Genomic DNA, 13541 nt, shown 5'->3' on the forward strand with positions numbered 1-13541 from the left:
GTCTTGAAGCAGTGTTATTATTATTATTTGGGGGCTTTAGGATGGCTGATGGAATTTTGGGGGCTTCAGCCCCCATGCTCTTTTTTGGTACTTCCTGGTGTTTGACAATAATGCAAAAGTCCTGTGCAAAATAAATACAGTACAGCCTCTCCTCACTTAGCAACGTACTCGTTTACCAATGACTCAGACTTAAGATGTGCTCTCTGACCAGTATGCCTACCTAAATAATGTGTATTAGAGCAATGGCACTTGGTGTTATGGAGGGGTTGAGGGGGGAATCATGGGGGATGATTCTCTGACATGCATACACCCGAGATATGATCTGCTCATATAAATGAGACCCCAGTAAAAAAACTGAGAAAATAATTGTTTGATGAATGCCGGTCTGCTATTAAAATACGTGTGATGCATACTGTCATTTTCTGTAGGATAGTAAGCTGACTTACTGATAACTAGTTCATAAGTTGAAAGACTGGGAATGCAATTCATTGGTAGAATCCCTTTTGTAGAGGAAGGAGGATATGCATTAAAGATTGTTTCTCAGAAAATTGTACAGTGTAGAACACTTTCATTAAAAATTGTTTGATGTATGTTAATGCATGGGAATAGATTTCTAAAAAAAAAAAAAATGGAATAAAATGGGGTTATGGTAATATCAGCACCAAAAATATAGATGCTGTTAAAGACATTATTGGTGTTATATGATGAAACTCCATTTACATGCTTATAGTGCTTGTATTTATCTGTTCTCTTTTCTTGAATATCATACAGTGATTTTTTCCTGTCCTTGTCAAACATACAATAAATGTGCAGATATTATTTCAGGAATAAGATAACATACAAGTTACACAAATTGTTAACATTGGTAAGTATGTTCAGCCATGGCATCAGTCGGTTTATTACAGGCCCAGCCAATTCCAACTGACCTTGTGGCAAAGCTGCTGGGTAACAGGGTTGCTGTGTCGCCAATTGTAACAGTGGAACCACGTAGACGCAAGTTCCATAAGCCCATTACCCTTACCATCCCAGTGCCTCAAGCTTCTAGCAAGGGAATGATCAACCAGTATTCTGGTGAAGCTCCGACCCTTCGTCTTCTCTGCTCGATCACCGGTGAGTTTTGCAATAAAAGTTTTATATTTGTTTTTCTTTGGTGTATAGCTGTGAAAGTTTTCAGTATACATATCTATGTTTAGAGGGATGGTGAGAAATGGGCTATAATTCTCTGATAGCTTTTTATTTATCATTTCTTTAGGAATGCCTGTCCTCTGTGTTATATTTTTGAGGTTAATTTAATTTTTTGTATAAATGTCAGTGTTCTCTCAGGGCTCACCAATGTTTTCAAATGTAAGAGTGTATGATTTTTTTTTTTGTAATTCCTTTTAAAACTAAAATTGTGACACCAATTATGAAAATTTGTTGCAAGCATTTTGGTAAGCAGAAACTGATTATGATAATGATTGATCATGGCAAAGTATAACATTGGAGAACTTTATTATAGCAATAGAGGTGTGTTTTATAAAATGATGCTGATAATGATGTCTTACTTTGCTCTAGTTGTGCTTACTTTAATTTTATCAGAGGCATTAATAAAAATTGCAGATTGCAACTATGGTACAATTCAAAGATTTTTACACAAGCAACCTTTGCCCTGTCCTCACTTACAGCTTGAATTTCATTTTGTTTTTTGAAGGGTATGCAATTACATTATTTTTAGGCTTAACTTTTATCATAAATTCTAAATACCTATGATAATGCATCAGTAAAATCAGGGTGCAAGTTCGTCTTTGTTAAGACTCAGGCAAGCATAATTCTGCATTATTTTTGTGGAAGCGGTGATGTGTAGACTGAAATAAAATGATGAACTTATTCTGTAGTGCACCTTCCAGGAAAACTCTGATTTTTAAACCATTTATCAAATTAATTGCTAACCAGTGGTTATACATATACAGTACAGTACAAGGAAATGTTGATTATATGGGGAAGTGGTCTTCTGTGTAAATTACCAAATGAAAAAAGACAATAAACTTTATAGTTTTCTTCTATTTTGGGTCACCCTGCCTTGGTGGAAGAGAGCCGGTATGTTGAATAAACAGCAACAATTGAGTACCAAGAAAATAAAAGAGTTAGTACTGATTATCATCATTGTTTTACTGATTTAAAAAAAAACATTTCACTATGTAATAAAAAACAGAGGAATGAGTTGCTGAATTTCCTTTCCATCTTGTGATACTAGTACTGGCAGTATATTAATTAGTGCAAATCAAATTTTATTAAAATGGTGTTTTTTAAGTGTAACAGCTATAGTCTTAGCCACAGAAATGTTTTAATTTATTTCTTTTCTGTATACTTAAAGTTAATATTTTTTATACTGTATAATATTGTGTGATTCATAATTTTTCCTTAATATCAAGGTATGTAATATTTTTTATTTACAAAATTGAATCATTAAATAAGCAGTTTGGGTACTACTGTTCCATTAAAAGAGATTAAAATGAAATATTTTTATTTTCTAAGTAGATAAATTATACAATAATAGAGTGGTCTATATAGTTGCACACACTGTATACAGTACTGTCAAACATTAATAATACTGTAGTTACATTCCTGGAAATTGATATGATAATTAATAATGCACTAATTGAAATTATGAAATGTAGGGCATAATGGAAAAATGCTTATGCTCTTAAACTTAAGAAAATGTACATAATTTTTAACAGAACAGTGCATTCATATATTTCTTTGAATTATCAAATTCCTTGACTTTTTTTAATTTACCATCATTCGCATGGACATGTCATGATAGAGAAAGAGAATTCAGAAGAGGGAGGCAGGAAGTACATGACACACTGTATTTAACGTTTTTGGTTACAATCGAGTTGATATACAGTGGAAAACATTAGGTCACGTGATCATGGCTTGCATTTTCAATATTCCGAGACCTAAATTAGTTTTTCATTTCCAATCGACGGGCACCCATTTCTATTAAGGCACACAAGCACAATTCATTTCTATTGGTACCATGCATTTCCACTAGGAATGCTGTGACAGGCAAGAGACCCATCACTCTGCATTAGGCAACTCAGTTATTTAAGTGAAGCATGGAAGGGTGTGAGGAAAGGTGAACACACAAACACACACACATACACAGAGAGAGAGAGAGAGAATGAGAGAGAGAGAGAGCGAGCGAGCGAGCCACAGCCAGCCAGCCAGCCTCCCATGTGGGTCAATGTATATCACTGCTCAGTTTTTCATCGCACAATCTTGCCTCTGGACATTTATTATGGTATCCAAACAAAGTGCACATGATGCTGGTGATGCAAGGAAGAAAATAAGCATGACACCATGCCTATTTTGAAACCATAGAGGTAATTAAGATGCTGAAGGCTGGGACATGCATCATGGAGACACACAAGTGTTTGGTGTTAGAGAATCAGTAATTCATTCAGTTTGAAACAGTGAGATGATAAAGGTTTGTGCAATGAGTATTCATCAATGTGACACTGAAAATAATGAGGGATAGCTGATTACAGTTTTATAGAACTAAATGTGTGGATTGAAAAGTAAACAAAGGTGTTCCACTACAAAATTGTGTATGAAACGGGGGTGGAGGATAACCTAAAAACAATCACACATTTAGTACTGGAAGGTTTAACAAGTTTAGAATGCACAGTGGGCTGTAGAAAGAATTGCAGGGTAAAACAAACCAGTGGCATATAACAGAATACCGAAGCACTCCTCTGCAACAATCAACTAATAAAACTGCATCAGCATCCCAAGATCCCCAATCTTAAACATAACATTAACCCCCAACCATCAGCTTTGACCCAGTATGGCCACAGGTACCCTCTCCATTCATTTCAGGATGTTAGCATTGGTAATCCAACTTGAAGGTAAGTAACAGATACCTTTGATACACCTTTGACCTTTACCTTTGAGGTGTTCCAAGAGTTATTCTACACACAGAGCCTGGCCATGGGCCAGGCTTGTCTGGTGCTGTCATTTTTAATATAACCACTTTTTTAGCCATATGTACTCTTCCTTTTCATAGTTTGAATCTTACTAGCATTCAAAAACTATGATTTTTTGAAGTATGATGATGTTAAAAAAATTGTTATGGCTCTCTTGGAAGCCTGAGGAACAAACCTTTTTTTCTCCATATATTTTTTACTCCATAATTTGCACAGATCATTGGTAGCACAGTTTTCAGGAATGTAACCGCACCAGTTATGGTCATCCACTGCATTTCATTGATTTATGCAAGTAAAAGGATCTGTTGGAGTGTGAGCAGGGTAATATTTAGTGAAGGGATTCAGGGAAACCGGTTATTTTTATATAGCCGGACATGAGTCCTGGAAATGGGAAGTACAATGCCAGCACTCTAAAGGAGGGGTTTCAGGATATTAGCAGTTTGGAGGGATATGTTGTGTATCTTTATACGTATATGCTTCTAAACTGTTGTGTTCTGAGCACCTCTGCAAAAACAGTGATTATGTGTGAGTGATGTGAAAGTGTTGAATGATGATGAAAGTATTTTCTTTCTGGGGATTTTCTTTCTTTTTGGGTCACCCTGCCTCGGTGGGAGATGGCCGACTTGTTGAAAAAAAAAAAAGAGGTTTATTGCAATAAAACAGTTTAGTTTATTTCTCTTTTTTTTTTTTTTGTATTCTGAATGAGATCTGCAAGCAAGAAGTTGCAGATGAGATCCATTATCAGAAGAACCTGACACTGAATTTCCATACATAAAATGTGTACCATATATGTGTTTAAAATGGGTATCTTTCCTGTTTACTAAAATATTTTTTTTTTTTTTATACACTGGTCGCCTCCCACCGAGGTAGCATGATCAGAAAAAGAAACACTTTCACCATCACTCACACTATCACTGTCTTGCCATAGGTGTGCAGATGTGACAAATGTCCATCCAAACCCCTCCCTTAGAGAGCAGGCACTGTACTTTCCACCTCCGGGACTCAAGTCCAGCTAACTGGTTTTCCTGAATCACTTCACAAATATTACCTTGCTCACACTCCAACAGCTCCAAAAATTCTGATTTTGTTTTTTATCTTGAAGATAAAAGCATGATATTGCAAGTGGTCATTTTGTCAGTGCATGTGACTGGGAAAGTGGTGGTGGCAAGACAAGTAGAGTACATGACTTTCTATCTTAGAAACACACACGGGAAACTTAGAGGTTGGGAAGAAACCTTGAAAGCGAAACATCCCATCTTGGTCACTTATGCCCTAAGGATCATGTAAGATATGGCTAGATAACCCCTTAAGAGAATCCAAGGAACATCCAAGGTGCCCCCTGCAGAAGAGAGGGGACTATAGCAATAAGATATACTGGACCCTGATGAGCCCTGGGAACTACAGAGATTGCAATGTATGTCAAAAGTGAAGTTGGGATCACTCCCAAGTTGTCATCATGATAGCAGAAGATGGAAAGACTGAGGATCAGCAAACCTTACAAACCCATATAAGGAGGTAAAGCAGGTGAATGGATACACACCGAAGAGTCTCGCACAGAACCGTTGAGGTTACTGGCGGAAGGAGGCTTAAGAAAGGGGGTACAGCTCTATGGACCCTGGTCGAGATGTATAGTGCCAGGAAAACATCTAAGGCTGCACATGATGGTTAATATATCAGTAGCCTTCCAACCAGATCCTCATGAGCTGCTGGTGGAAGGATTGCTAATGTGGAGAGCATTCTTGAGATGCCTTCTGAACCATGGGTGTTAAACCTGGGATTCTTACCACTGAAAGACCATTGGCAACTCTGTGATAAGGGAAACCTCCAGAGGCAGAATGAGAAGTGGTGCAGGAAGACTTTTGGAGAGTATTTGCTCTTAGGAGAAGATAAACAATACCTCAAATTGGACATAATTAAGAATTTAGTACTGGTGTTATAATAGTTAAACATATATGTCACTAATTCTGTGGTGGTTTGTAGAACCTGAACACAAAGGAAAATCCTCAATTTGTCATTGCTGATAAATTTGCTTTGAGAGCAACACAAATGTGACAGATTCAAATTTTGTGCATCTAGTAGTTTATTCAGCTCTTTGGATGGTTACACAGCTGGTATGTAGCCAACATTTCACTACTGTCAGATGATGTCCAGCTACAGTATGTATCAAGTAGTTCAGCACTCATCACTAATGCCAAATATTTTATAAACCTTCATCATTTTTATACATCCCTTACTCCTCATTGCACAATAACCATAACACCTAAGAAGATTGCTAGTCATACTGCAAGTAATCATCATACAATAATTGAGTAGTTTGTGCTTTTTGCATATAGCATGGCTGGACTAACAATCTCTGAATATTACTCTTACTACGAGTACAGCATGATGGTTGAACATTTGGATTGCATAGTATTTTGTCTTCTACTGCAATAGTGACTTTGATTCAGTTATGGATTGGTAGTGAATATATGTGGAGTTCAGGAAGAAAAAAGGTTGGTTACATCAGTGAAGACTCAAGAACATCAGACATATGGAAGTTATAGGATTTTTTGTCCACTGGTAGTGATAATTATAAGTTCAGTTATTTGTGCTGAATGCTTTGAACAATAGACCCTTATTTACTTTGTGGGTTATATTCCTGAAAATTGACATGTTAAATAAAATCATGCTAAATGCTTTAATAACACAAGAGAAAATAAGTGTATATTCCAAACTTCTCGAAGGATAATCCTCTTGTCCTTAACGAAATATGCTACAGTACTATATAAAGTTTAGAACTTGCCTCACATTCTGGTAGCCATTACTTACATCACATGAAGATTCTGTGGATGTTGGTGGCCTACTGAGCTCAGGCAGATGTTATTGATGCAGAGTTGTCAATAGTTGATTGTCTTAGAGTGGTCAAGTATGTATTCTATAAAGCCTCTTTGTTTTGTGTTATGAAGTTTGCTGCTTATTTAAAATGTTCAAAGCAGCCAGCACTAGATTTGCAATCTTTTAAAAGCTGTCTTTCACTCTTACACTCAGTTTCATGGAGACTGACTGGGCTTTGTGTCATATTATCTGATCACTGCATGAAGTGCCCTCATGCTTTTTTTTTCATCAGTCCACACATTAAGAAATTTCTTCATCTTATTTAGGTGTACAGACCTTCTAGTTATCCTTGTAAGAATGTCAGTCTTTGCTAGTTGAAGTACAGGCTCTTATGGTTTTCTCAGTATTTCTAGTTCTATGAATGGTTGATTCATTCTCACCAAAGTGCCATGCAGTTTATATTACTGTATTTGTGGAATGTCACTAAACACAACCAGTAATCTACTTCCAGTTACTCCAACATTGTCATTTTTTTTAATACTCTGGCTATCTCCCATCAAGGCATTATTATATACTTATGCTCATTCATCACTTGACACCTTCAGCATCTACTAGTCTTCCTCTTGGGTGTCTTGGTTAATACTGTATTCAGAGACAAGATGGGGTTATGGTATCCAAAATTGTTTGGTAATCACAAAGTCAGTGGACACAAGATGCTCCTAGAATACATCTTCTGGTAACATGAGTGGTCATTGGAGGTTTAAAAGGAACATGACTAGAACACATAAGTGTTCTAGACTAGTAGGCCCAAAGAGGAAGGAAAGGTGGGCAGATGACCCTAGGCTGCCACACTTAACCCATCCATGTGGGCAGGCAGTTTTAAAAATTCTGTGGAACAGTGTATTAAAATTTTGGGTGTATTTATTGGAAAATTTGATGCATTCTTACAAAATGTTACACATTACTTAAGTATTTGGTCACATGTTTTGGAACATGAAATAAAAAAGTGCACAAAACCAAGTCGCATTAAATGAAGGTTAACTGTAAAATCTCTCAAACACTGATTGGCAAGTCACCAGGCATTTGCATGTACATACTCAATGCCCAGTCGACCATGAGGAAGTCCATTTGCTACAATGTGTAACCTAACTCTGCTACCAGAAGAGAGGTAAGTTGCACATTCCTGTACTTAAAAAATATAGGAATTTTTTGTGTTATGTGTTTCATGAATGCAACCATCAGGCTGAGTCAAATTTTACTGTACTGTACTGTATATGCAATTTGACCACAGTGAAAGATAAAAAATCCACTTTTGGGGTATATTACTCACACTGTTGTTTCAAAAACACAGTCAAGGATTGTGTGTGTAATATATATATTTATGCAAAACACCCATGGTGGAATTGAATGATAGCCTTTGGCCTTTCATGTTGCAATCAACACAGGAGCTTGCAGTGTTGCAGAAAAGAGTAGATCCAAGCAAATATGATCACAGGGAGCACTTTTGCAGCAAAGGCATTCCCTGTGTGATCATATTTGCTTGGACCTCTTCCTCTTTTCTGCAACATTGCAAGTTCCTGATAATGTGTTGATTGCAACATGAAAGGCCTAGAGCTATCATTCAACTCGCCCAATGGCTGTTTTGCATCTTGTATTGTGATTTTTGCATAATATATATTTAAATATTCATTTATTTATTTGTTTTATTTATTTATTTATTTTATTTACTCATGCCAAAAAAGGACTGCACAACTCAATAAGTACATTACTTATAGATCTGACTTCATCAGGTCAAATCAGGTCACTGGTGACTATGTCTGCCAATATGCTCTAAAACTTTTCAGTCTATATTATTCGAGAAGACATCCATTTTATAAAGCCCTGGATCATGTTCAAATTTCAATCACCACTAGCTTTTCATATATGTACTGTGCTGAGTGTATGTGTCTTTATATATACATGTGTATATATATATATATATATATATGCACACATACATACATACAAACATGTATACACACAGTTCCTGCATATATGCCCTACTAATCATAATTTTTAATGTGGTGTAATTACCATAATGTTCTTCAGTAATAAAATTGTAAAGTGTTTAAATAACCAACAGCATTCTTTGATATAAAGATGCTTATTTTACATAAAACTGTGTATACATAAAACGATCGTAAATATAATATTTAAAAAAACATTGCTGGCATAAATGCAGCCCCTTTGACTCAGAAACTTGGAAATCCCCCTTCAGCATTTATTTTGGTATTTTTTGTAAAGTGTTTGTGTATGCTACTGTGTCAGAAGAAGCTCGCTAGCTTCTCATCATCAATTTTTAATGTTCCGCACTTATCTATCCCCCAATTCTCCCTCTCGTAGGTGGTTGTGTGTCACACGTTGTAGGTTAGTTTCATTTCGCAAACTATAAATTTTTTCCATATCCTAAGTTGTCTAAAACCTTAGTACCTTATCTTTGAATAATAATTTGTCATCAGTGATATCTTGCTTTATATGTATATAATTCAGTATCCTCTGTGCTGATACATAAAATGGACAAAGTCTGTAGGAACAAAGGGTTCACTTAATGTATTCTGTGTAATATTCTGTGTAATATTTTGTAATTTCATCGTTTATCTCACTCAAATGACTTTGTCTAGTAATCTAATGTAGTATTGTGGTATGGCTTTCTACTGACATTTTTCTCACAAAGCATTTCTTTTATTGCTTTCAATTTCCTATGAAATATTGTTCCTGACAGTCAGCATGGGAACATAGTAACTTTTATAACATAATACTAATGAAGTGAGCATCACAGTAACCCATGAGACATGACATGATATTGTACAGTCTGATTCACTGGCAACCCAAAATAAAAATAATTATTAGAATGTTCATACACTCTTAATTAGGAATCACATGGTAACTGATAAGGTAAGGGTGAGGCAGTTACCATACCAGTATTTGCTCATTGAAGTAATTACACCATATCCAGGTGCTTCTTAGTATGCTACAATCACAGTAATTTAATTAAGAACTAGAAATTGATTTGAAGATTAAAGCCTGTAGTGAAGCCCAAAACACTCTTACGTTGTAGTCATTTAGAATAAAATGAACAGTATCAATGATTTTATAGAAATATTTTATGCACCACAGCTCACAATAAAAAAGCTTTTCGAATTGGTAATTCTGTGAGAGAAGGGCTTGTGTTTGTGTTGTATGTAAGATTCATGTATGCTGTTGAGGAATGTGTATGGTCTGCCTGGGAGACCCCCACCACCTTAGTGACAACACGGAAAGACCAACTCTGCTCTCCCACTTTTTGTTCTGCTTGGACGCTTCAACTTGTTAGTTTTGTTGAGGCAGTTTTATTGTTTTCGTCTCTGTACTGCAATGTTTTCTACTTCATTCTTTCTGACTTGTACAACATGATGTGCTAGACTGACCGTGACAAAGCTGACACTGGCTGAGCGCAGCTGGTTGGGGGTGGCCAGCTCTTCCCAGTACATCTATGGCTGGCAAGGCTTGATGTCAAGAAACTTCTCAGGGAAACGTACCTCAGCAAGTAGATACAATTATAGCATCGTTTTCTTAAGTATTGTATCTTATTGGAAGTCTCTCAAAATCCAAATATTTGATTCTCACTCAGAAAGGGTTTTGAAGCTGTAATGCCCTAATTTTTTATCTAGTGGCAGCTATAAGGCAGTGCCTTACCAGTTTGACTTTTCATATTGGTAGATAAGAGGGTTAGAGCAGTATTCATAAGATGCTTTGCAGGGAAGAGGTGCTAGAATATAGTACTAATACTAATTAATTCGTTTTAAAAATTGTAGTGTTGCTTTCAGTGTCATGTCAGTATTATTGAACAGTCAGAATGTGATAAGATTATTAAGTAATGTTAGTAAAATTTAAGTACTGAAGCAGAAGTTATTAATTTCTTACTTGTGCATCTCTTAACTGAAGTGCATATTGTGAATAGGGCCTGAGGTATATGTACAGAATGTATCAATGGGATTTTGAACTCTCACTGTAGTTGGTTAAAATCTCCCATGTTTTTCTAGGGGTTTATGAATACCAGAAGCAGTGTAGTGTTGATTTAGCAGTTTATTGAAATAGATTAGTGCTTGTGGAAGTATGAGCCATGTATCCTTCTCATTCCATGTAGAGAGATTATAATAGAGGATCCACAGTTTCTGCATCTCTTAATTTAAATTAATGTTTACATACTTCATGTAACAAGTCAATTTCAGTATAAAACCTTGATCATACCTGAGCCCATTGACCCCAAAATCCCCAGCACTGTATGGTAGAAAGTAACATCAGTTAACCAGTTTTAGGCTTGTCCCTTGACAGTGTGTCTAAAAATTTCATATAATTATTTTTTTATATCTGATATACCCTTGCCTGTTAATCAGAATTTAACTTAAGATATTGAACTAAACTTTAATTGGATTCATTTCCCCAACCTTTCTCACATACTAACCAAGAAACACTTCTACTCTTGTTATGCTGCACATGGGGGCCTCTTCTGTAGGGGTGTTTCGGAAAAGATCTTTGAAAGGTAAAAATTCAGCTCCAAAAGAAAAGGAATGGGCATCTGGGTGGAATCTTTGTCTTTTTAATGCTGATACTGTTTTGTTTTTTCTGCCATAACGCCCCTAACTGTGGTCTCTGTAACCTTCTTGAGTACAGTATTGTAAATATGGTTATTTTCATTACTACATTTTTTTTTACCTTCCACAAATATCATTGATATTTATTATTAATTTTACTGTATAACATCCCATTAAAAATGGCATTTTGTTAATGAAAATTTCCATATATTACAGATTACACTCAAGTTTAATGTTGTGCCTTGCAGTTTTAATCAATATAAAAAGAAAAGAGTGGAATGCCCCCAAAATCACTTGCTACTGTAACCTCTGTGCTACTGCTTTTTTCTGCTACTCTTTCTATAGCCACTACCGCTGCTCTTACTATATCCACTATTGCTACTTTTCTTATAACCACTACTCTACTTTCATTGTAATTACTCATACTGCTTTTCTTTTAACAACTACCACTATTGTGCTGTTACTATAATAACTCCCACAATTGTTACCATAGCTATCACTACTACCACTACTGTTACTACATATAACTACTATCACTACTGTTATTATAACTACTACTACTGCTTTAATACTATAACAACCACCATCTATACAACAGTATAGCAACTACCACTACTGTTACTAAAACTATCACTGCTCTTACTATATCTACGACTACTATTATTACAACAGTAATAACGGCAATGACTACAACTAGTGTTACTATGGCACAACTGTTAACAGCTACCATTACTGTTACTTTAACTACCACTACAATTACTGTAACAACAGCCACACAATTACTTTAGCCACTAATGCTATTAATATAACTGCTCCACAGCTATTACTTTAATCATTAACACACTATTACTAAAATCACTAACACAGCTGACACTATCACTATTATCACTAATGCAACTGCTACTATAACTGTTAACACTGCTGTTAATATAATTGCTAACACAGCTGTTATTGTAACTATCACCACTTACTTTAATCACTAAAATAACTGTTACTATAACACTAACACTTTTATAACTGCTACCACTGCTGTTACTGTAAATACCACTTATATTGCTATAATCACTAACACTGCTAGGTACCTAGTAATATAATCACTAACATTGTTAGGCACCTAGTAATATAATCACTAACATTGTTAGGTACCTAGTAATAAAATCACTAACATTATTAGGTACCTGGTAATATAGTTACTAAATCTCTTGCTATAATTATTACTACTAACACTGTAACCATTAATATAACTAGTAACACTGTAACTACTAACACTGTAACCACTGACATTATAACTACTAACACTACAACCACAATCATTAAAGCCACTAACTATAACCACTAACATTATTACTGCAAACAATGTAAATACTACTAACACTGTAACCTCTAACTTTATATCTATTAACACTATAACAACAGACGTTATACCTTCTAACACTATAACCACTAGCATGTGAGTTGACCACAAACACTCGTTTCCACTTGTTAGCACATAATATAACTACTGTCACTGTTACTTTTAACTGCTGCCACTAGTTACTCTTACTACTACTCTTACTATAACTAGTCTCACTATACCGCTGTTACTAATCTACCCATCTTTGCTACTGCTACCACCTTGACCTGCTAGTCCTGTTGCTACTCAAATTACCACCAACTTCTCTAGACTTTTCTCCTAGCTCCTGCGACTCCTTCATGTTGTGGGTCTGTCACACGTGATCACGAATATATTTACAACAGTTTGGTTGATGCCCAACAGGCTCTGGTCTTTTCTGAAGCAGTGAATGATCACTTTTTGTTTATGTTTTTAAGTTGTATGTTGTGTTTCCACTTTTTTTTGGACAACCTTGGCTTTTTATTTTGTTTTTACAAAAGTTACAAGTATTAGAATTATGGGAATGGGTGCACAGTTGAATATATGAGTGTCTTTGAGTAGTGAGAGCCATCCCTCATCACCTCACCTATTTTGATCCTTCCCTATTTTATAAATACAGATACTGTATATTTTTTATAGACTTTTACTGATAAACATTTTTGAACATTTATTTTTTAATAAATCATTGAAAGAAATGGTCCATATACTATGTGTGCATGTGTGTATGTGTGTGCATGTGTGTGTGTGCACGTATGTGTGCATGCATGTGTATGC

At 35.6% G+C, this 13541-nt stretch overlaps 1 protein-coding gene across 22 annotated transcripts in view; it reads left to right on the top strand.

Moving 5' to 3' along the window:
- The window catches only part of LOC128689421 (ankyrin-2), a 989227-nt gene that overhangs the window by 769229 nt on the left and 206457 nt on the right, over window positions 1-13541 (top strand). For all 22 annotated transcript variants that reach the window (XM_070086289.1, XM_070086299.1, XM_070086296.1 and 19 more), the window contains one exon: window positions 906-1110. In XM_070086289.1, coding sequence (XP_069942390.1) covers window positions 906-1110 — 205 coding nt within the window. The remainder of the gene's footprint in view (window positions 1-905; window positions 1111-13541) is intronic.

This window comes from Cherax quadricarinatus, chromosome 18, assembly GCF_038502225.1.
Source record: "Cherax quadricarinatus isolate ZL_2023a chromosome 18, ASM3850222v1, whole genome shotgun sequence".
In the NCBI taxonomy this organism is placed as follows: domain Eukaryota; kingdom Metazoa; phylum Arthropoda; class Malacostraca; order Decapoda; family Parastacidae; genus Cherax; species Cherax quadricarinatus.